Source organism: Cebus imitator, unplaced genomic scaffold, assembly GCF_001604975.1.
Source record: "Cebus imitator isolate Cc_AM_T3 unplaced genomic scaffold, Cebus_imitator-1.0 Scaffold1, whole genome shotgun sequence".
NCBI classification, from domain to species: Eukaryota; Metazoa; Chordata; class Mammalia; order Primates; family Cebidae; genus Cebus; species Cebus imitator.
This window is the reverse complement of record NW_016107316.1, coordinates 15,344,305-15,366,732: the sequence shown is the minus strand read 5'-3', so window position 1 is coordinate 15,366,732 and position 22,428 is coordinate 15,344,305. Positions and strand designations below refer to the sequence as shown.

At 36.7% G+C, this 22,428-nt stretch overlaps 1 protein-coding gene across 4 annotated transcripts in view; it reads left to right on the top strand.

Moving 5' to 3' along the window:
* Positions 1 to 22,428, top strand: part of ATAD2B (ATPase family AAA domain containing 2B) — a 186,756-nt gene that overhangs the window by 80,880 nt on the left and 83,448 nt on the right. For all 4 annotated transcript variants that reach the window (XM_017526651.2, XM_017526643.2, XM_037737676.1 and 1 more), the window contains exons 14-15: positions 14,001 to 14,160; positions 19,163 to 19,253. In XM_017526651.2, the coding sequence (XP_017382140.1) occupies positions 14,001 to 14,160; positions 19,163 to 19,253 (251 nt within the window). The remainder of the gene's footprint in view (positions 1 to 14,000; positions 14,161 to 19,162; positions 19,254 to 22,428) is intronic.

Here is a 22,428-nt window from a genome sequence, read left to right as displayed (position 1 = left end):
TTTGAGACAGAGTCTTGCTCTGTCGCCCAGGCTGGAGTGTAGTGGCATGATCTCAGCTCACTGCAACCTCCGCCTCCCGGGTTCAAGCAATTCCCTGCCTCAGCCTCCTGAGTAGCTGAGATTACAGGCACGGGCCACCATGCCTGGCTAATTTTTGTATATTTAGTAGAGATGCGGTTTCACCATCTTGGCCAGGCTAGGCTTGAACTCGACCTCGTGATCCACCCACCTCGGCCTCCCAAAGTGCTGGGATTACAGGTGAGAGCCACTGTGCCTGGCGGGGTCTTATTTTCTTAATTCCACTGTCTCTTAATTTTAATTTGACTGTTTAGTCAATTAATGTTTAATGTAATTATTGATGTATTTGAATTGGGGATCATTTAATTTCCATTTCTGTTTGTGTCTGCTGTTTTCTTTTTTGTTTCTTTTTTGCCTTTTTAAAAAGCAAAGTTTTTTTTAGAGTCTCTCAGTTTTGCTATTGATTTTTAAAAACAACTTTACTGAGGTATAATTGACATAAAATATATACCATATATATGTACACAGTATTGACACTGATAAAGAGTCAAACTTGGTAGGTTTTAACATACGTATATACTTGTGATAACTACAATCAAGACAATGAATATACCATTTCCTTCAAAATGGATGCATACATTTAGTGTGATTGTTGATATGGTTAGGTTTAAATTTATCATCTAGATGATTATTTTCTGTTAGCCTATCTGTTTCTTGTTTCCCTTTTCCTATTGTTCCACCTTCTTTTGGATTAGTTGAATATTTTTTATGATTCTAATTTGTTTCCATTGCTGGCTTCTTAGCCGTTACTGTTTATTATTTTCATAGTAACTTTAGGGTTTATGGTATATATCTTTAACTTGCAACTATCAGTTGATGATAGACCATTTCACATATAATATGGGAACCTTAAAATAGTATACTTGCATTTTTCTTTTCCTGAGGTTTGTGTTATTGTCATACATTTTTAATTTTTTATTTTTTGAGACCGAGTCTCACTGTGTTACCTAGGCTGGAGTGCAGTGGCACAGTCTTGGCTCACTGCAGCCTCTGCCTCCCAGGTTCAAGCAATTCTTCTGCCTCAGCCTTCTGAGTAGCTGGGATTACAAGGGTACACTACCATGCTCGGTAATTTTTGTATTTTTAGTAAACACAGGGTCTCAAACTCCTGACCTCAAGTGATTCACCTGCCTTGGCCTACCAAAGTGCTGGGATTATAGGCATGAGCCATTGTGCCCGACCTCATACATTTTATTTTTAAATCTTTAAAAACTTTTGAAGAAATGTGAATAAAAATATCTTAAATATTTATTATGCTTGAAATTCCATATTAAGTATTACTTAAATATGTATACTTTTTCTGGTGCTCTGAATTCTTTTGTAGGTGTTCATATTTCCATTTGATATTAGTTTCTTTATGCATACATTTCTTATAGTGTGGCCCTGCAAGTGACGAGTTCTTTTGGCTTTTCCATATCTGAACACATACTTTTTTTCTTTTTGAGATGAACTTTCACTTTGTCACCCAGGCTGGAGTAGAGTGGCACAATCTCAGCTCACTGTAACCTCTGCTTCCAGGGTTCGAGCAATTCTTCTGCCTCACCCTCCCAAGTAGCTGAGACTACAGGTGCACACCACATGCCTGGCTAATTTTTGTATTTTTTTTAATTAGAGACCAGGTTTCCTCATATTGGCCAGGCTGGTCTTGAACTCCTGACCTCATGATCTGCCTGCCTCAGCTTCCCAAAGTGCTGGGATTACAGGCGTGAGCCACTGTGCCCGGTCAAAAACACATTTTTTTTCAAAAACAGTTTTTTTCTTTCTTTAGACAGGGTCTCACTCCCTTCACCGAGGCTGTAGTGCAGTGGTATGATCATGGCTCACTGCAGCCTCGACTGATCCTCCCACCTTAGTCTCCCGAATAGCTGGGGCTATAGGTGTATGCTACTGTACACCTAACTTTTTATATTTTTAGTAGTGGTAAGGTTTCACCATGTTGCCCAGGCTAGTCTCAAACTCCTGGACTGAAGCAATCTGCCCACCTCAGCCTCCTACATCCAGCCAAAACAGCTTTATTGAGGTATATTTATATGTACTAAAATTCACTTATTTCAAATGTATAATTTGGTAATTTTTAGAGTATCTCAACAAAGTGGTACAACTATTGGTAGAAATCGATTTTAGAAAATCTTTCTACCCCTAATACGTCCAGCATGAGGTTGTGTACAATGGCTCATACTTGTAATTCCAGCACTTTGAGAGGCCAAGGCAGGCAGATTGCTTGAGCCCAGGAATTTGAGACCAGCCTGGCCAACATAGTGAAACCCAGTCTTTACAAAAACTGCAAAAATTAGCTGGATGTGGTGGTGCATGCCTGTGGTCTCAGCTACTGGGGAGGCTGAGGTGGGAGGATTGCTTGAACCTAGGAGGTCGAGGCTGTAGTGTGCTGTGATTGTGCCACTGCACTCTAGCCTGGGTGACGGAGTGAGACCCTGTCTCAAAAAAAAAAAAAAAAAAAAATCCAGCATGCCCATTTACAGTAAATTCCTTTTCCTGCGCCCAGCCAACCACTAATCTAATCTCTATATAGACTGGCCTTTTCTAGACATTTTGTGTTATTAAAATTATATACTATGTGGTTTCTTGTGTCTGGCTTTTTTGCTGGGTATAATAGTTTTAAGGAACATTCATGATATAATATGGGTCAGTATTTTGTTCTTTTTTATTGATGAACAGTATTCTTATTGTAAGGCTATTCAACACACTGGACAGACATTTAGGTTATTTCCAATTTGGGCTATTATGAATAATGCTACTGTGAACATTCAATGTAAGTGTTTGTGTAGAACATATATTTTTATCGCTCTTGGGGTGGAGATCAAGGAGTGAAACTGCAAAGCAGGATGGTAGTTTAATGTTTAACTTTTTGAGAGCTTAGCCTTTGTTTTTGAAGCGTATTGTCTCTGGATATAGAATTTGAAGTTTATACTTTTTTCTTTTTCTTTACATACTTTAAAGATGTTGGCCTTCTTCTCATTTGTATTGCTTTAGTAATGAATTCTGCTTTTATTTCTATTTTTGTTTCTTTGTATGTAATGTATCCTTTATCCTCTGGCTACATTTAAGTTTTTTTTTTCCCCCTCTTCCTTGGTTTTGTGCAATGATGTACCTTAGAAGAGTTTTCTTTCTTTTTCTCATTGTTGGATTGAGCTTCTTGGGTGTGTTTTTCATCAAACTTGTGAAGTTTTTGGGCATTATTTCTTCATTATTTTTTCTGTCATCCCCACCTCCTGTCTCCTCTTTCCTTTTGGGCTTCTAATTACATATATGTTAAGTTTCTTGATGTCGTCTCATAGTTTGCTGAAATTTTGTTAATTTTCCTTTAAATTATCTTTTCTGTGTTTCATTTTGATTAGTTTATGTTGCTGTGTCTTTTAGTTCACTAATCTTTTCTTTTGAAATGTCTAATTTGTTACTAATCCCCTTCATTACATGTTTGCTTATTTTTTTTTCATCTATATATAGAACTTTTCAATATCTGGAATATAGTTATAATTCCTACTTTAATGTCATTGTCTGCCAATTCTAATATTGTAGTTCTGGGTTAGTTTTAGCTTATTTATTTTTCTCATTATCGATTGTGTTTTCCTGTTTCATTGCCTGCTGGCAATTTTTATTGGATACCAGACGTAAATTTTACCTTCCTGAGTGCTAGCTATGTTATTGTACGTAGATTGTCTTGAAGTGGTTTTGTTGTGTTTTGGTTTTTTTCCTTTTGAGACACAGTTAATCTACTTGGAAAACAGTTTAATTCTTTGGAATCTTTCTTTTAAGCTTGTTGGCTGGGTGCAGTGGCTCACACCTCTAATCCTAGCACTTTGGGAGGCCGAGGTGGGTGGATCACCTGAAGTCAGGAGTTTGAGACCAGCCTGGCTAACATGATGAAACCCTATCTCTACTAAAAATAGAAAAAATTAGCTGGGTGTGGTGGCATGTACCTGTAATCTCACCTACTCGGGAGGCTGAGGCAGGATAATTGCTTGAACCCAGAGGCGGAAGTTACAGTGAGATGAGATGGCACCACTGCCCTCCAGCCTGGGTGACAGAGTGAGACTCCGTCTCAAAACAAAAAAACGAAAGATTTTACATGTGGATGTTGAGTAGCCCTCAGTCTAGGACTAATTATTCTCTGCTACTGATGCAGTATCCTTTTGTGTATTCATGGGCAATGACCCATGAATCATAAGGTTTACTAGTTCAGCTGGTGGGAACTGGCAGTATTCCTGGCTCTCTGTGAGTGTAGAGTACAGTTATTTCTAGTTCTTCTGGGTGTTTTTTCCCCCAAGCCTTGGGTAGTTTCATCATATACATTCACTGTTTGATATTTAATTGAAGAGTTGAGGAGTTTTGTGCACATTTCCTGAGTTTTCTTTCTGTGGAACAGTCTCCTCTGTGGTACTCTTTCCTGTAAACTCTAGTCATCTTGGTCTCCCAGGAATCTCAATTCCGAATATTCCACTTAGTGAGTTAGCTGCCCCCTGCCAGGATTCCATTTCTGTGCATCACAGCCTATAATTGGAGAGCTATTAATTATATTGTTGTTCCCACATTTTGTAACACTTAGGTTTTCTCTTGCTGCTTTCAATATTTTGCTTTTAACAGTTTAGCCATGACATTCCTCTGTTTGGCTTTCTTTGTGTTTATTCTGATTGATGCTTATCATTTTATATCTACAAATTTATCTTTTTTCAGTCTTTTTCTGTTTAACCTTGGATAATTTTTATTTGTCTATCTTAACTCAATCTTCACTTACTTTTGCTTTGTCATGTCCATTTTGTTATGGTCATCCAACACATTTTTTATTTCAGAAATTGTATTTTTCAATTCTAGGACTTAATGTTTGTTTTTCATTGTTTCTGTTTTTCCAATGTCATTTTCATGCATTTAAGCATGTTTTATTTTATTTAATTGAGCTTAGTTACAATAGTTGCTTTAAAAGTCTCTTGTGTTAGCTTTAACACCTGGTTTATCTCATAGATGCATTTGGTTTTCTTTTCTCTTGAGAATATGTTCTTTTTTGTTGTTGTTGTTCTTAATTTGTTGAGTAATTTGATTATGTCCTCGATATTATTATTGTTAGTTTTTGGAGACTCTGGATTCTGTTATTTTTATTTTATGAGCCATATTTCCTTTCTCTTAGGAGACAGTTTTCTGAGTTAGGCTTGAAATGCATTCAGTTTCTTGACTGGCAGCTTTGATCTTCTTTCAGACCTTTTGTCTTTAGCTGGATCCTTTGAATCTGCTCCCTGCTTTGTTTTTCAGGATCAGCTAGAGATCTGGGTAGACTGAGTTTGGGGTGTCCTTACTAGCTCTTTCCCTTGTGTGATCCCCTTATTCTCTAATATTAATAACTTCCAACCTTCTCTTTTCTAGACCCTCATGCTGAAAAGTTAATAAGGTGCCCCCCAACCCCTGCCACACATTCTCTCTCCCCGTCACTGCAGTTAGTCCCAGACTAAAAGCTAGAGAGAAGGAAACTTACTTTATCTTCTCCAAGTGACCGTGAATTCCCACCATGTTTTCGTTCACTGAGTGACCATGAACTCCCACCAGAACCCCTCTATCTCTGTTTGCCCACTAGAAACCTCAGGTATATGTTAATGTATTATGATACATAGGCTTTGTAGTTGTTTTCTGAGGGTACTGTGATTGGGTCTTCATCATAACCTGCAAGTAGAACTCTTGGATATCCAGTATGCAGGTTTAAATTTCTAGAGTAATCACTAGTAAAATAGAAACATAATATATAATTCCTAAACTGTTAGTGGGGGAAAATAGAATAATTTTTAAAAGTGAATCCAAAAGTAATCAAGAAGAGAGGTGGGGGAAATCATAAACAGTGGGAAAAATAGCACAAAATATGATTATAGAGTTAAACCCAAATATATCAATAATGACCTGAAATATAAGGGGAGTAAATGTTCTTGTTAAAAGACAGAGTTTGTCAGATAGGGAAAAAACAAAATGTAATGATGTTTTGTTTATAAGCGAGACATCTGCATATAAGGATACAGAGAGTTTCAATGTAAAATAGTAGAAAAAAAAGTACAAAAACAAATATCGATATTAGCATTATTCACACTAGCCAAAAAGTAGAAATAACTCAAATGTCCACCAACTGATGAATAGGTAAATGAAATGTGATATATCCATACAATGAAGTGTTATTCAGCCTTAAAAAGGAATGAAATTCTGGACAGATGTGGTGGTTCATGCCTGCAACCCAGCAGTTTGAGAGGCCAAGGTAGGAGAATTGCTTGAGCCTAGGAGTTTGAGATCAGTCTAGGCAACATAGCGAGAAACTGTCTCTACAAATAATAAAAAAAATTAGTCCCATTTACTCAGGAGGCTGAGATGGGAGGATTGCTTGAGCCCAGGAGGTCAAGGCAGTAGTGCGTTGTAATGACACTACCGTACTCCAGCTTGGGCAACGGAGTGAGACCCCATCTCCCTTCCCCAGCAAAAAGAAAAAAAGGAATGGAATTCTGACACATGGCCACACCATGGACGCATCTTTTTTTTTTTTTTTTTTTGTGATGGAGCCTCACTCTGTGGTTCAGGCTGGAGTACAGTGGCATGATCTTGGCTCACTGCAACCTTCGCCTCCCAGGTTCAAGCGATTCTCCTGCCTCAGCCTCTCGAGTAGCTGGGACTACAGATGCAAGCCACCATGCCCAGCTAAGTTTTGTATTTTTAGTGGAGATGGGGTTTCCCCCTGTTAGCCAGGATGGTCTTGATCTCCTGACCTTGTGATCAGCCCACCTTGGCCTCCCAAAGTGCTGGGATTACAGGCATGAGCCACCTCACCCAGCCGGTTGAATCTTGAAGACATTATGCTATGTGAAATAAGCCAGACACAAAAGGCCACATGTTCTGTGATTCTGTTTATATGAAATGTCCAAAATAGTTAAATTCATTAAATGGTATAAAATTATATCACGTAAATACTAACATAACTGGTGTTGCTACATTCATTTTAGATAAAATAGACCATAAGTCAGAAGCCATTACATTGCATTTCAAAAGGAAATCTTAAAATGATAAAAGGTTCAATTTACTAGAAGATATAACAGTTAGGCTAGCCCTGGTGGCTTATGCCTATAATCGCAGCACTCTGGGAGGCTGAGGGTAGGAGGATTATTTGAGCCCAGAAGTTTAAGAGCAGCCTGGGCAACATACTGAGAACTCATCTCTACCAAAAGAAAAAAAAGAAATAGCCATGCGTGGTAGTGCATGCCTGTAGTCCTAGCTACTCAGGAGGCTGAAGTAGGAGGATTGCTTGAGCCTGGGTGGTCAAGGCTGCAGTGAGCCATGATCGTGCCATTGCACTCAGTCAGGGTGACAGAGTGAGACCCTGTCTTAAAAGTAACAATTTAAAATCTATAATTTCCTAATAACCATATTTCAAACTATGTAAAACAAAAATTGACATAACTACAAGGTAGAAGAGTCAAATTGATAATCATTGTGGGAGATATTGTGTACTTCTCTTAGTAATTGATAGATCAAGCTGAGCAAAAAAAATTATTTAATGCTCTATGGATTAATTTGAACCACACATTTCAGGAATCTGATCGAATGGGCATACTTTCTAAGACAAATATAGAATGAACATTCTTTTCAAACATATACCATATTTATGAAAACTGATCATATATTGTTCCCTAAAGTACATTTTAACTAATTTTCTAAAGTTTGGTAATATACAAAACAAACAAACAAACAAAAAATAAGCAGAGAATTTTATGTTCATAATTATTTTAAGTTTATAGCTCTAAAGTCTAAATGACCTGTGTTGTAAAGACAAAAATCATAGCCAACAATATGTGAACTGAAAACAAAGATATAGTAGAAATTAAGAAGACCAAAAACTGGTTCTTTGAAAAAAGCTAATAAAATTGATTCTTTGAAAAAACTGGCAAACCTCTGGCATGCTTGGTCATGATAAAAAGACACCCATAAGCAATATTAGGAATGCAAAATGTAATGTTTTGGTTTTTGTAGACATCAAAGATTAAGAGGATAAAGGCCTAAGCTTAAGGGGTGAAAGAAGAGATCTTTTCGAATAAACATAGGGGAAATTCTTTATGACTTGTATGTCAGTTTTTTTTATGTCAATGTTTATAGCAGCTTTTTGGTAATACCCCAGAACTGAAAACAATTCAGGTGGCCATCAACATGGGACTATGTAAACAAATTGTAGTATATCTATATAATGGAATATTACTTAACAATTAAAAAGAATAAATTATTATTAAACAGTAACATGGGTGAATCTCAGAATAATTATGCCAAATACAAGAATCCAGGAATTAAAAAGAGTACTTACTGTATAATCCCACGTATATGTAATTTTAAGTAATGCAAAGTAATCTGTCGTAACAGAATACAGATCAGTGTTTCCCTAGGGTTTGGGTAAAGGAGGCCAAGGAGGGTCAGTATGGATGGAGAACTAAGGAGTATGAGGAAGAACATAATGGATATGTTAACTTATTTTAGTTGTAGTGATAGTATACAGGGTATACATACTTCAAAACTTATCAAAATGTATAATTTAAATATGTACATGGTTTTGTATGTCAGTTCTACCTTCATGAAACTTGGTATGAGAAAATTCATTGGAACCCAGTCTCACTTGTGAACATATATATAAAAATCCTAAACAGATTGGTAGAGCTTTACATCAGAAAGATAAAAAAAGGATAATATATTATGACTATATTGATTTTATTTCAAATACACAAGGATTATTTAATATGAGAGAAGTCAGTTAATGTTACTTTAGCACATTTTCATATTAGAGAAAAATCAAGACAGTCACCTCAATAGATGTGGAAGAAATGTTTGAGAAAATGCAATATTTAGTCATAATAAGGTCTTCATCTTAGAGAACAAGGAATATAAAGTATTTCCTTAAAGGTAGCTACAGAACAACTTACAACAAACAGACTTAATGTTCAAACATGAAAACGTTTCTTATAATATGGGGAATATGGCAAGCGTGTTTTTTTGCTATGAACACTTCTGACCAATACTGTTCTATAGATCACAGTGAGTGTAGTCTGGCAAGACAAAGCTATACAAGATACACATTTTAAAGAGGAAAAAAACAATACTCATCATTTGTATTTAGAGATTACAATTATGTATGTAAGGATTGCAAGCAATCTGTAGATAGATGCTAGGAAGTTTAGACTAATCAATACAAACATAATTTTTTTATTTTTGTTGCTGGCAATTATGTAAAAATGAAAAGTTACTATTTGCAATCTCATTAGAAAAACGTTACTATGAGTAAGTCTAAGAGGTCTTATGTTATATTTATGCAGAAAATATTAAAACTTGATTGACAAACATTAAAGAAAGATTAAATAAATGGAAAGAAATATTTTTCAATTGTCTTTTCTTCTACAAGGTGGGAGCACTTGCTCTAATAGTTATTAAGGCCTCTTAGGGTTATATTGGCAGAAGACTAGACAAATAGATGAATGGAACAGAGCCCAGAGCCATAAATAAATGCACACACATATGGATGCCTAATTTATGGTAAAAGAGGCAGTGCAGATGCTATTAGGAAATGATGACCTTTTTTATAGATAATGCTGGGAAAATTGGATATCTTTTTAGTGGGAAAAAAACCTAGATCCCTGTACACACCATACAAAACAATTTCATTGGATTTTAGATCTATATTTGAAAGATAAAACAATGATTTTAGAAAATAATGTAGGAGAGAGAATTTGGGATAGGCAAGTAGGCCTTGAAGATCATGTCAAGTAGTTTGGACTTTTAATTTTTGACATATCATAGGAGTTGCTAAAGGATTGTAATCCAAGAGTTGGCCATTCAGATTTTTTTTTCAAGACAACTTTGGGTATATTTTAAGTTAGTTTGTAATTCTGTTTCTGCCCATGTCTGAGTCTTTATCATCTGAAGACTTTTCAGTTAGAAGACATTTAAAAATGCAGATAAATTCCAGCAAACACTTGAAATGCCAATCTGTAATTGGAAGATACTAAGGGAAAATTGGAAGTTAAATAGGAACTTATATTTGAGGCTACTTATACTCCCCAACCCTTTTATATCTTTAATGAGAAACCTAGATCACTAATTTTCAGTTATTCAATTTGAAAAGAAGAATCACACATCCTTCCTTCTCACATACACTGGTTATCTAGCATTTTGGTTCCGCTTATAGATTTTGGAAACACAACTAGAGCAGTGTGTTTGGGAAGGAGAATGTTTTCTTTAACATGTTGAACATATTGGAGAAGTTATTTCAGGCAGGTGTTAGCAATAAGAGTAAAGGAATAGAAATGAGAGCAGTTGGAAAACACTAGAAAGAACATTGTTACTAGAACTATGGTTTTGTTATAATTAGACATGAAACACTTATATTCAGAAATGTTTAAGTCATCATACTTTTAAAAAACTACTCTAAAATATGCAGAAAATAATTTTGAGTTGAACATAAAGTGGTAGCCATTCTAAAGAAATTGTCCAAAGGTATAACAATAATGCAAATCTAATGTAACAGAAACTAAACGTTATATACATTTCCAGACATTTAAAACCTCCCAGATTGCTATCTATTAAAAACAAACTATTGTATTTTTTCTTTTTTTTTTTTTTTTAAAAAAAAACAGCTTTATTAAGATACAGTTCAGTGATAGCAGCGGTGGCCCATCTGGAGTGGTCACCACCATCACACCTGCTACAGTGGGGAGGTGTGGCTCGGGCTGCACATTCCACAGAGCTGGTGAAAGCGGGGCCCAAGTGGGAATTCCACTCCTTTTGAGTTGGTGGGATGAGGGCTTCCTGGGTGCAGCTGCAAGCTGCCCAAATCACAGCTGTGGACCTGGGCCTTCCTGTACTCTTGCGGTGGGCCTGGGAGCAGGCAGGAGTCCTGCCTTCCTGGGCGCAGCTACAGCTGCCCAAGTCATGGCCGTTTAACCTGGCATCTTTGCACTCTGCGGGGCCTGGGAAGACCTCCCCTGTCCCCACAGGCTTGGAGGTGTGTGCTCCCACTGCCTGGCCTCTCCCCACTCCTGGCCTCTGCATCAATCTTGGAGCAAGGTTGGGGCCAAGCCAGGGCACTGTTGCAGCCTGGCTGGTTCTGTGCATGCTCAGGGTTAGTACTGCATGCTAGCTCCCTGCTGCCTCAGCCCCCTCCAGACTTTGGGTGCCAATGAGCCTGCAAAGGGAACTGAGGGGGTGGCTGAGGGCAGCTTGGCGCTGACCTGCAGGTGCCCTTTGGCACAGACTGCTTGGACACCATGAATGGCAGCAGGAGGCAGACAGGCTCCTGAGCAGGAGGAGGCAGGCCCCTAATGAAGATTAGGGCTGGGCTGCCAGTCCCACAGACTGGAGTGGGAACTTGTGGTGCCTTTTCTGGGTCTGCCCAAAGCCACCCATTGACCATTTGGGGTGCACTTCCCTCTGAGTCCCATAAAAACCCTGGCTCAGCCAAAGCTGAGGGGACATCAGGAGGACCAACTGCAGAGAGGAGCTACCCCCTCCAGGGCCACCTCTCTCCTGAGAGCTGTAGATGTCAGGATGACCAGCTGGAGAGAGAAGCTACCCACTCCAGGGCCTCCTCTCTGCTGAGAGCTGAACACTCTACATGATGACCTGCCTGTAGAGAGGAGCTACCGACTCCAGGGTCTCCTCTGAGCTATTCTGTCACTCAATAAAGCTCCTCTTTGCCTTGCTCACCCTCCACTTGTCCGCATACCTTGTTCTTCCTGAATGCAGGATAAGAACTCAGGACCTGTCAAATGGTGGGGCTGAAAGAGCTGTAATACAAACAGGGCTGAAGCACACCCCTTGTTTGGCATGTTGTGGGTGAAAAGGAGAGAAAAACTATGGCCTTTCAGGGAGCCCAGACCTGGGAGCTCCCCGAGCCAGGGCTGTGACTCCTTCTTTGGGTCCCTGTGGTTCTTAGAGTCTCCAAGCTTCCAGGCACCACTGTGTTCCCCAATGGCAGCCATGGAAGCTGCTTGCAGTGTACCTGGTCCAGCCACAACCTCACAGAGAGCCATCACCTGTGCCAGCCCTGGAGCTGCTTGTTCCACTGCAGCAAGCGGCATGCCTGACTGTGTGCAGTGGCTGCACCTCACGCTCACTCAAACGCCCCTTGCTGCTCCATGCCTGGCTTGCCCTTGGCAGGCATGGGACCTAGGCTGGTAGTGTGAGTAAGCACAGTCTGCCAGGCCGGGTGGGAGGAACAAGCCCAGCAGGTCTAAGCAAAACTGGGGCAGAGGCGCCACCAGCCACAGAGGTTTCCAGCCAGAAAATCGACTCCCACAAAGATCCCATAATAACAGCTGTACAATTCACTCTTTTTTTTTTTTTTTTTGAAGTGGAGTTTTGCTTTTGTCACTGAGTATGGAGTGCAGTGGTGCAATCGCAGCTCATTGCAACCTCTGCCACCACCGTGTTCAAGTAATTCTCCTGCCTCAGCCTCCCAAGTAGCTGGGACTACAGGTGCCTACCACCATGCCTAGCTAATTTTTGTATTTTTTAGTAGAGATGGGGTTTTACCATGTTGGCCAGGTTGGTCTTGAACTCCTGACCTCAGGCAGTCTGCCTACCTCGGCCTCCCAATTGTGCTGGGATTACAGGTGTGAGCCACTGTACCCGGCCCAGTTTACTCATTTCAACTGCTTAGTTCAGTGACTTTCGGTATATTTACAAAGTTGTGTAATCATCACTACAGTCAATTTAAGAACATTTTCATGACCCCAGAAACCTCATATAAACCCTTTAACCATCACTCCCTACATTCTCCTTATCCTCCCAAGCTCTAGGCAACTTCTAATATACTTTCTTTTTCTATAGATTTGCCTATTGGGGATATCTTGTATAAATGGAATCATACAATATGTAGCCTTTTGTGTCTGGCTTCTTTAGCACAGCATTTTCAAGATTCATCCATGTTGTTGTAGCTATCGGTACTTAATTTATTTTTATTGAGGTATACTTCCATTGTATGGATATACCACATTTATTCTATTCACTTATCAGTTGACGGACATTTGGGTTTCTTTCACTTTTTTGGCTATTATGAAAAATGCTGCTGTGAACATTTGTGTGTTAAGTTTTTTTTGTGGATATTGCTGGATCATTTGGTAACTCTGTGTTTAACAGAGGAACCACAATACAGGTACTCTTTTTCCAAAGAGGAACATCAATTTATGTTCCTACCAGTCAGTCAGTGTATGAATGTTCCAACTTCTCTACATCCTCATCAAAAGCTGTTAATTATCTATTTGTCTGAATATAGTCATTCTGGTGGTTTTGAAGTGGCATCTCATTTGGTTTAATTTGCATATGCTTCATGACTATTGATGTGGTTTTGTATATTGTCTTTGGAAAAATGTCTATACAAATTTTTTGCCTATTTTTAAAAAATATTTTTTATTTTTAGAGATTTGGTCTTGATATGTTCCTCAGGCTGATCTCAAACACTTGGGCTCAAGCAATCTGCCTACCTCGGCCTCCTAAAGTGCTGGGATTACAGGCGTGTGCCACTGTACCTGGCCCTTTTGCCTACTTTTAAATTTTATTATTTGTCTTTGTATTGTTTAGTTGTTCAGTTGTAATTGTTCATTATATATATTATGAAATACATGATTTACAAATATTCTGAGGTTATAGTTTTACTTTCTTAATAGTATCCTTTGAAGCAGAAAAGTTTTTTATTTTGATAAAGTCCATTTGTTTTGGTTCCCAAGATTTAGGTGTCTACTATATTTTCTGAATGCCTTTGAAAATAATTATTGTAAATCACTTGATCCTGCATTAAAATGTAATCATGCTATAGTTATTTTATTAGCATTAAAAACTTATAAAAGTTATTGTAAGCAGCAGTGTTTACAATGTTTTCTTTTTTAAAATTTTGTCTGAAAATTACTTTACAGCTCTATAGTATCAACCCTCCTTGCTCTTATGGATGGATTAGATAATAGGGGTGAAATTGTTGTTATTGGTGCTACAAACAGACTTGACTCTATAGATCCTGCACTCAGGAGACCTGGTCGTTTTGACAGAGAATTCCTGTTTAACCTGCCTGATCAAAAGGTAAGAGTTTTTGTTTTCAGTATGTTAATATTTATATGTAATTCTATAAGGCATATGTTCTGAGGGTGATAGTGTATGAATTTTCATTGTTCGTATTTTGTGCTTATAGGATATCTTAGTTAATAGTTTAAAAATCTTACATAATTATGGAACAGTTTTTTTTCTATTAACAATTATAAGAAAGTTTATGATTTTTAGGCGGTAAGAGGAAAGCTCTTGATTAGCACTGTAGATGTTTACTTGCGCTTTAGTTCTCTGGATTGTAGTAATTGTCCTGTATGACAGGTTATGTCTCTGGTTAGCCAAAGTAATTTTATTCTTATAAAATAATGTTTTTATAGAGTATTAGTGGGTTTATGAATAAGGACCCAGTGCCCAAATTTTCACAGAAATTGCTATATTTAGTTAAAAGCAACAAATGTTATTCATTATGGTATAAAGTGTTTTTAAAGAATGTATTCACACAGGGCAATGTTTGTCATTGATTATGTAAATGTTTTTAATATGATATACAAAGTTCTTTTTTCCTAATTCAACTTGAAATTTTTAATATTATCTTGGTTTGATTAGTATCATCTGACTGGCTTTTCATTAGGAAGTCATATTTGAGAGGAAGAGATATATGCAGAGGAGATACTGTATGTGAATATGTATTGTTGTATGGCTTTGTTCTTAGACCTCTGTGAAATGCCTGGGTTTAACATACCTAGATGTGAAAGTCTTAGTGATTAGGACTGTGTGGAAGACAATAGAGAAACAAAGGCAATGGCTTCCCTGTGCAGAGCAGTTCATACTTCAAATTGACATCAGTCTCCACAATCACCACTAGTTGACTCAGATTTGGATTGACAATCCAATTTACAGGCTTTAAATTGGCACCAGGTTTACCTAGTTTTATCAGGACAGGAAACATAGCATATACAGCATTATTTTCATTGCCAAAGTGCAGCCTTCAGGAATGTATCGTTGCATATTGGTGTGTTTATTTGTAGGAGATAGGGTTGAAGTAGATACATTCTGCTTTAGCATGGGGAAGCATCAGCTTTTATTTTTTGGGACATATAACAACATTCCAAGCACAGCTTTTATGCTCTTCAGTACATGGGGAAACATGCTTAGTTCTGAGACACAGAACAGGAAAGCCATTTCCTTTATTTCCCAGTTGTCTTCTGTACTATCTTAGTTAAGTAGGCCTCAGAGTCTATATGCCAGTGACAGCCTCACAGTCCAGACTCATTTCACACAAATCAAAGGTTTAACAGTAATCAAGGTCTAGAGCAGTACTGTCTGATAAAATTTTCTGTGATGACGGAAATGTTCTTTATTGGCATTATTCTTTGAGCAATGTGCAGTGTGGTAGCGACTAGCCACATGTGACTGTTGAGCACTTAAAATGTGGCTAGTGTGACGAAAGAACTGCATTTTAAATTTTGTTTAGTCTTAGTTAATTTAAAATTTAGATAAAATAGCATTGTGTGGCTCATGACTTACTATATTGCACAGCATGGATCTTGAACATAGTTTTCCACAGTAACTTTCCCTTTCTAACATTTCAAGAAAACAGTTTTATGAGACTGAAACCTAAGGTCATTTTTCTCAGGCCGGAGTCTGTGGAAAGGCCTATGCTGGCTATTTACCTTTTTCCTTTAAATAGTTTTTAAGGTCCTGAGACTAGATGAGATTACCAAATCTTCTGTCTTACACAACAGTCAGTAAGGCAAGAGGAAAACTAAGAGAGTGGGGTGGTCTGGAAGCCAAGTGAAGAAAATGTATCAATGAGGAGGGTGTGATTAACCATGTCACATGTTGCTAAGTCCATTCAGCTGAGGACAGAAAATTGGTCATTGTATTTATCATTTTGTAGGTCATCAAATCTGATGAGAACAGTTTCAGTTAGTAGTGGGTGCAAATGCTTAATTGGAGTGTGTTAGTTGAAGGGAAAATGAAAAGGAATTGGAGGGAGTGAATATAGATATATTTTAAAAAGAGTTTTTCTGCAAAGGGAAGCAAAAAATTTAGGTGATATGATATTGAAAGAAGCAGGAACAAGATAATGTGTTTAATTGCTTTCAAGATGGAAGAAATATCCAGTAGAAAAGGGAATTTTTGTGTGAAATTGAGAGATGTCCTCAATAGGCAAAAAAGCGATAGGATTTAGAATAAAAGTGGTGTGAATGACTTTAGCTAGGAGCTGGCTAGTTCCTCTGTGACAATAGAGAGAAGACAGAATATTGTTGGTACACATGCTGATGGATGGACATCTTTGGTGATTAGGATGTGGGGAGTCTGTGGAAGTTTTTTCCTTATTGCTTCAGTTTTCTCAATGAATTAGGAGGCAAGGTTATCAGTGGACTGTGAAGATGTGCTGTGAAATAGTTTGCTAGGAGAAAGTGTAATGAATGGCCTAGGGAAGTATGAAGGGTAGTAAAAAGAACCCATTTGGGTCATTAATTTAAAGTGTTACCAGTCAGTGTCTTACTCCAGTGGTTTGGCCAATAGAGTATCATGACTCTTGCTGTTTAAGTAAAAGATTAATAAAAGTAAATATTGGTTTCAGATTTTAATACCTTTGTTACTATTTGCATAAAACGTACATTTTCTATATGCAATAACGCTTTTAAATTTATTTTCCTTTATCATCCATGATTTTTATGATTGTTATAAGTAATATATGTTTGAATATATACTTGTGGATTTTGAAAAATGAGGAGTTTAAATTTGCTTTTGACATTTAATAGCAGAGGAAGGTACTTTCTATTAGAGGAAGCCATTTAACTTCCTATTTGATATGCCATATGGAGTAAAATACGTAATGAACATTTCTTGATTTCTACATTTAAATAATTTTTTCTTCATTCTATGTCTTGTTTTTAGTGTTACAAAAGGAAGGTGACTTTGACCGGGTTATATAGGGAAAGAGTGGAACTTAAATGTTTTAGGGACCTGAAAATAACTTGTTAACCTTAGATACAATTAATTTCATTTTAAAAAATCTCCTTTTAGAGAAATGAGAGGATAAGAATGGATCTCTTTTTGGGATATCTTCCAGCATAATTTTTTTTTGACATATTCTTGATTTGTTAAGGGTCTTGTAATGAGCAGTACCTGTGCTGCTAATGAAGTTTATGTAGATTCTTAATGTCCTCTTACAGAATATATATGCTGTTAGGTTGATATTTCTTTTGGACCTTCTTTTTTAGTATCTGTTCAGGCAAATACTCCAAGTTGGAAGAAAATAAGTGTCATATCATTGCTTTAAGTTTCATAGCTGAATGCCTAACTTAGAACTTGGAATTGAAGCTGTAGCTATTCCAGATTTGGTCAGCTTTTTGAGCAAGATTTATCTTCATGACTTTGAAGTTGTTCTGTTTTGTTTTGTTGCTGGACCCCAAATTCCTCATCAAGCCAGTAAGATGTTATCATCTTGGTTATAATTTGCTTTTTCATGTCTCAAGAAGCTTAGATAGCAGTGTTGAGGGAAAAACATACTCAATTTTTAAGAAATGTTGTAGTTTTTTCCAAGGAAGACAAATGTGAAAACAAAATTCTCATCTGACTGTTGGTGGTGGTAGTATCAGCTGATTATAGATTCTTATACGTTAGTGGTTTTTTTAAAAAACTATTTTAGGCGTGGTGCATTGGCTCACGCCTGTAATTCCAGCACTTCAGGAGGCCAAGGAGGCGGATCACTTGAGGTCAGGAGTTCAAGACCAGCCTAGCCAGCATAGTGAAACCTCATCTCTACCAAAAATATAAAAATTAGCCAGGTGTGGTGGTGGATACCTGTAATCCCAGCCATTCCAGAGGTTGAGTCATGAGAATCGTTTGAACCTGGGAGGCTGAGGTTGCAGTGAGCTGAGATCACACCTCTGTACTCCAGCCTGGGTGATAAAGTGAGACTGAGTCTCAAAAAACAAAAACAAAAAAGCTATTTTAGAAAAATAAATTTGTTTGTTGTAGAACCAATATGTTAAAATTTTGATTGCACTATGCAGTCAGATTTAAGCTAGAGAATGCTGAAATCAATGTAAAATTGTTTTTAACACTTAGATTTTTCAATGCATTTAATTGATATTTACTTAAATTACCTTGTTAGATATTAAATGCCAAAGCATCAACTGACAAAGTAATAATATGCATTCTATATATATATATATATATATGTACACATTTTTATTTTATATTTTTTCTTTAAGACAGGGTCTCACTCTCTCACCCAGGCTGGAGTGCAGTGGCGTGATCACAGCACACCGCAGGCCTTGACCTCTCAGGCGCAAGTGATACTCCTACCTCAGCTTCCTGAGTACCTGGGACCACAGGCGTTCACCACCATGCCCAATTAATTAAAAAACATTTTTTTTGTAGAGGCAGGGTGTCACTATGTTGTCCAGGCTAGCCTTCAACTCCTGGGCACAAGTGATCCTCCCACCTCAGCATCCCAAAGTGCTGAGATTGCAGGTGTGAGCCACCACAACTGGCATGCATACTATTTACTTAAAATTGAAAACCTTTCAAATAAAAATTCTTTTCAAATTTACTTGTCATTTTGCTCATTGTCAATCATAACACCACAAATCTATGAAGTTAAAGTTTGTTTAAAATTATGACTATAACTTTTATAACATAAAAGTTTTTTGTTCATATATTTTCAAATGGTAGAAATGGTATGGTAGAAAAGTGATATTTGGTTTTGAATTCTAGTCCCAGATGAGTCATGATCATTATATGCTGCTAGTCAATTTTCTTCACCTCTTACAACATTAAATGTCTTAGATTGTGAAACAGAGACAAGGTCTTTACTACGTATCTCCCAGTTTACTGTTGGAATCAGAGCTGATGTAGATAGATGCTAAGGTGTTTAAATTTTTTTAAAAAATAAAAATTTTAATGGGATATGGTTAGTCAAAATTTGTTTCACCTAACATATTTGAGGGATTAATAATATTTTATCTGTACTTTTCTTCTTGGGCAAGACTTTATATATCTGTGCTTTTCATCTTAGGCAAGAAAACACATCTTACAGATCCATACCAGGGACTGGAATCCAAAATTGTCAGATGCTTTTTTAGGTGAATTGGCTGAAAAATGTGTTGGTGAGTGTTACTGTTTGAATTCCTGGATTGTCATTGCTCTGCTAAGCCTCCCTGCCCTTATGTTTGGAATGTGAATGAGTATAGTTATGTTTTTGATTGTGCAACAGATTGGCTCTGCCTTTATATTTTAAAGTTATTTCAACTGTTTCACTTGAAGTTTGGGTACTTCTCAATTAGGATTTTAACTGCCATTAGGTGTTTATAATTAACAAAGCTCAATAGTAACATGCCTTTCATTGAGAGCTGGGTATCCATAATATTACTATAGGGTCTCCTTTTGAAAAAATCATTCCCTCTTAGAAATTTTACTAAGAAAAATAAGCTTAAACTTGAGAAAGAAAGTTTCATGTCAAAGCAGGACTGCAGCCTTTTACTTTTACTTTGCAGATTACACAATGAGTTCATTTTCATTCCTGTGGTCTAGAAAGAAGTTGGGTGGAAGGGGTCTTCAAAGAAAATAATGGTATTTGATAGTATTTCCCCAAATATAAAACTTTTCAATTTAACTGTAAATTTTTCACGGAGTAGAAGATCTCCCCACAGAGTGAATGGACACTACTGTCTTTCTAAGATGTGGTGAGAGCGTTTATCTGCACAGATGATCACACATAGGAGATGGAATTCAGGTTTTTGGCTCTAATTAGGTCTGAAATAAAAAGAATACAATATTAGGTAGCTGAATATACACACAAGTATTTTTCCTACATTCTTTCCCCACTTTTGTCTGTTTTCCTCTCATTCTCTGAAAAATATAAATTAAAAAAAACCCAATCTTCATTAACTTTTTAAGCATTATGAAGAAATCTCCCAAATAAGTTCACTAACAACAGCTTACTTGGGAAAACTTTAAAGTTACCAAAGCCAAAAAGAACAACTTAATTTAAAAAATCATTGTGATCCACCATCAAATAACTAAAACTTAAATAGAACATTAGTCCATTCAGTTAGCTACATCCAAATTATCCTCTTCATCCACAGGGACCTCCATCTCCGAAGCAGCATCCCTCAGCTTTTGAACCACAAAGACCTCGACAACTTCTGGTGAGGAGAAAACGTAAATCTCTCCAACACTACTTCAGTTTAAGCTTTGCCTGGTATAAGAGAGCATGCGCCAAACACATTTCATGTAAATTTGGCTTGACCTTTGCAAAGCCTTGTGCTGCTTTATGGGAGAGGGTGGTATTTGGTACAAAATCCAATCTTTTCCCTTTTTGAAATTAGACCCCTTTTATTTATGATATTATTTTATTAGAGTTCAGATCAGACTGGGAAATCTTTGTAGACTTTTCTGTGAATTTGTCACAGAGTGATCCTTAACTGAAATAAGCAGAAGTCAAGTTGTCAAATCGTTTTGGAAATTCCCTAAGAGATAGGTATTCTAAATTACTTTCTATTATCCTGTCTACCATCTGAAATATTATATACTCTAGTTTAATTCTTTATCCCAAATATTAGAATCTTAGTTTCCTTTTGCATTTCCAAAGACAATACTTCTCATTTTTCCAAGTGATTTATTTTAGCTTTTAGGGAGTTTCTTGAGTTTTTGAATTTCCATGGTATAATTTCTTATAGGACTGATAAATTTATCTTACCATTTTTCCTCCCTTCTATGTGGTGGCCATATGTCTGCAGAGTCTGTTTATATACCATTTGCTTCCTGGATGGTAACATAAAAATCCATTATAATTAAATGACTTCTGTTTTTTGTTATGACATTCATTCCATTTGAGAAACCGGTTCACATAAAAAAAATCAAATTCAAATCTTTAAGCGGGAATGAAATAGTATTTTAAAATCCATTGCAAACTCACTAGTGTATATATGCCAAACATGTTTTAACAGGAATGGGTTCAGTTCATTGAAATGTATGCCTAATAAAAGAGTATGTGATCTTGATGAACAGCTGCAAAGGTAGCTGACCTTTTGTTAGAGGTTATGGATTTGGTAACTTTTACCTTGAAATTCCCAAGTTGTTGGAGGTTTTTGCATGCATATTGGGTGTGATTTTTGCATAGTGAAAAACTCAACATACATTGTATCAGGAACATTTTCATAAATAGTAGGAAATTACGATTAATGAAATGCACAACTCTAAATCATATTTATTTCATTTTCAGTGAGAGGGCTAAAACAATGAAAGAGTCTCAATGAAGTGTCTATCTTATGGGCCTTTGTAATGTTTGATGCTGTATTTAAAACTTCATAAAATTTTGTTATGGCCTTGTTTCTAGTCTAACCTCTTCAGTAGCTGTATTTTCAGCCTTTCAGAACAATTTCTGTCTTAATAGCAGTACTCAAGAATGCTCTTTATTTGATGTCTAAATGTGTTCACAGAGTATTAAAATTATAATGTTAGAATTAGTTTGGTTATGAAAGAGATGTTTATAATTTCTTTAATATTCACTTTTAACTCCTAAAAGGCTGTAGTATGTTTTTGGTATTACTAGAATGATCTTATTATTTATTGTCGAAACAAGGACCCTTTGAGAGTGAAAAATTGTTCTATTAATTATTATTATGACAAGACAAAAGGCCTAACCAGCACATGGGGTCACCCTAAGTATAACTCATTTAACCATGGTTATGATGCACTTAAAAAATTTTAGAAGGAAGTATGTTAAATCAGTAGTTCTCAATTTTGTGTGTGTATCAGAATCACTTCTAAAGCTTTCTCGAAATGCACGTATGATTTTAAACCCCCAGAGATTCTGATTCACTAGGTTTATTGTGGGGCTTGGGAATCTGTTTCTTGTTTCAGTTTCAGTGTTTATTCAGATGGATAATCAAGGTGAGAATTGCAGATATAAACCGGTAATTCTTACTTTAAGCAAATGTAAAGAAATTTCCTCCTTTATAGTCTATTGGTTATGATAATTCATGTGAAAATCTACTTCATTTGGTAGGGTCCATTGATAATTTCTTTTGTCTGGAATAAATGAGGGCAAGATGAACAATAATACATTGCTGTTACATATGTAATTAACATGTTATGGCAAACATAAATGTTATGGGTAAGATTTGCTACTTAAAATGCCTTCTAGTGGCTAATTTTATGTTTTGCCTTAGTAGTTTCTGAGTTTTAATTTTTTTAATTTAGGCTTTTGTACTTGAAATGGGACTGTACAGTATGTTCATTAACTGTGTATATACCTTTTTTTTTTTTTTTTTTTTTTTT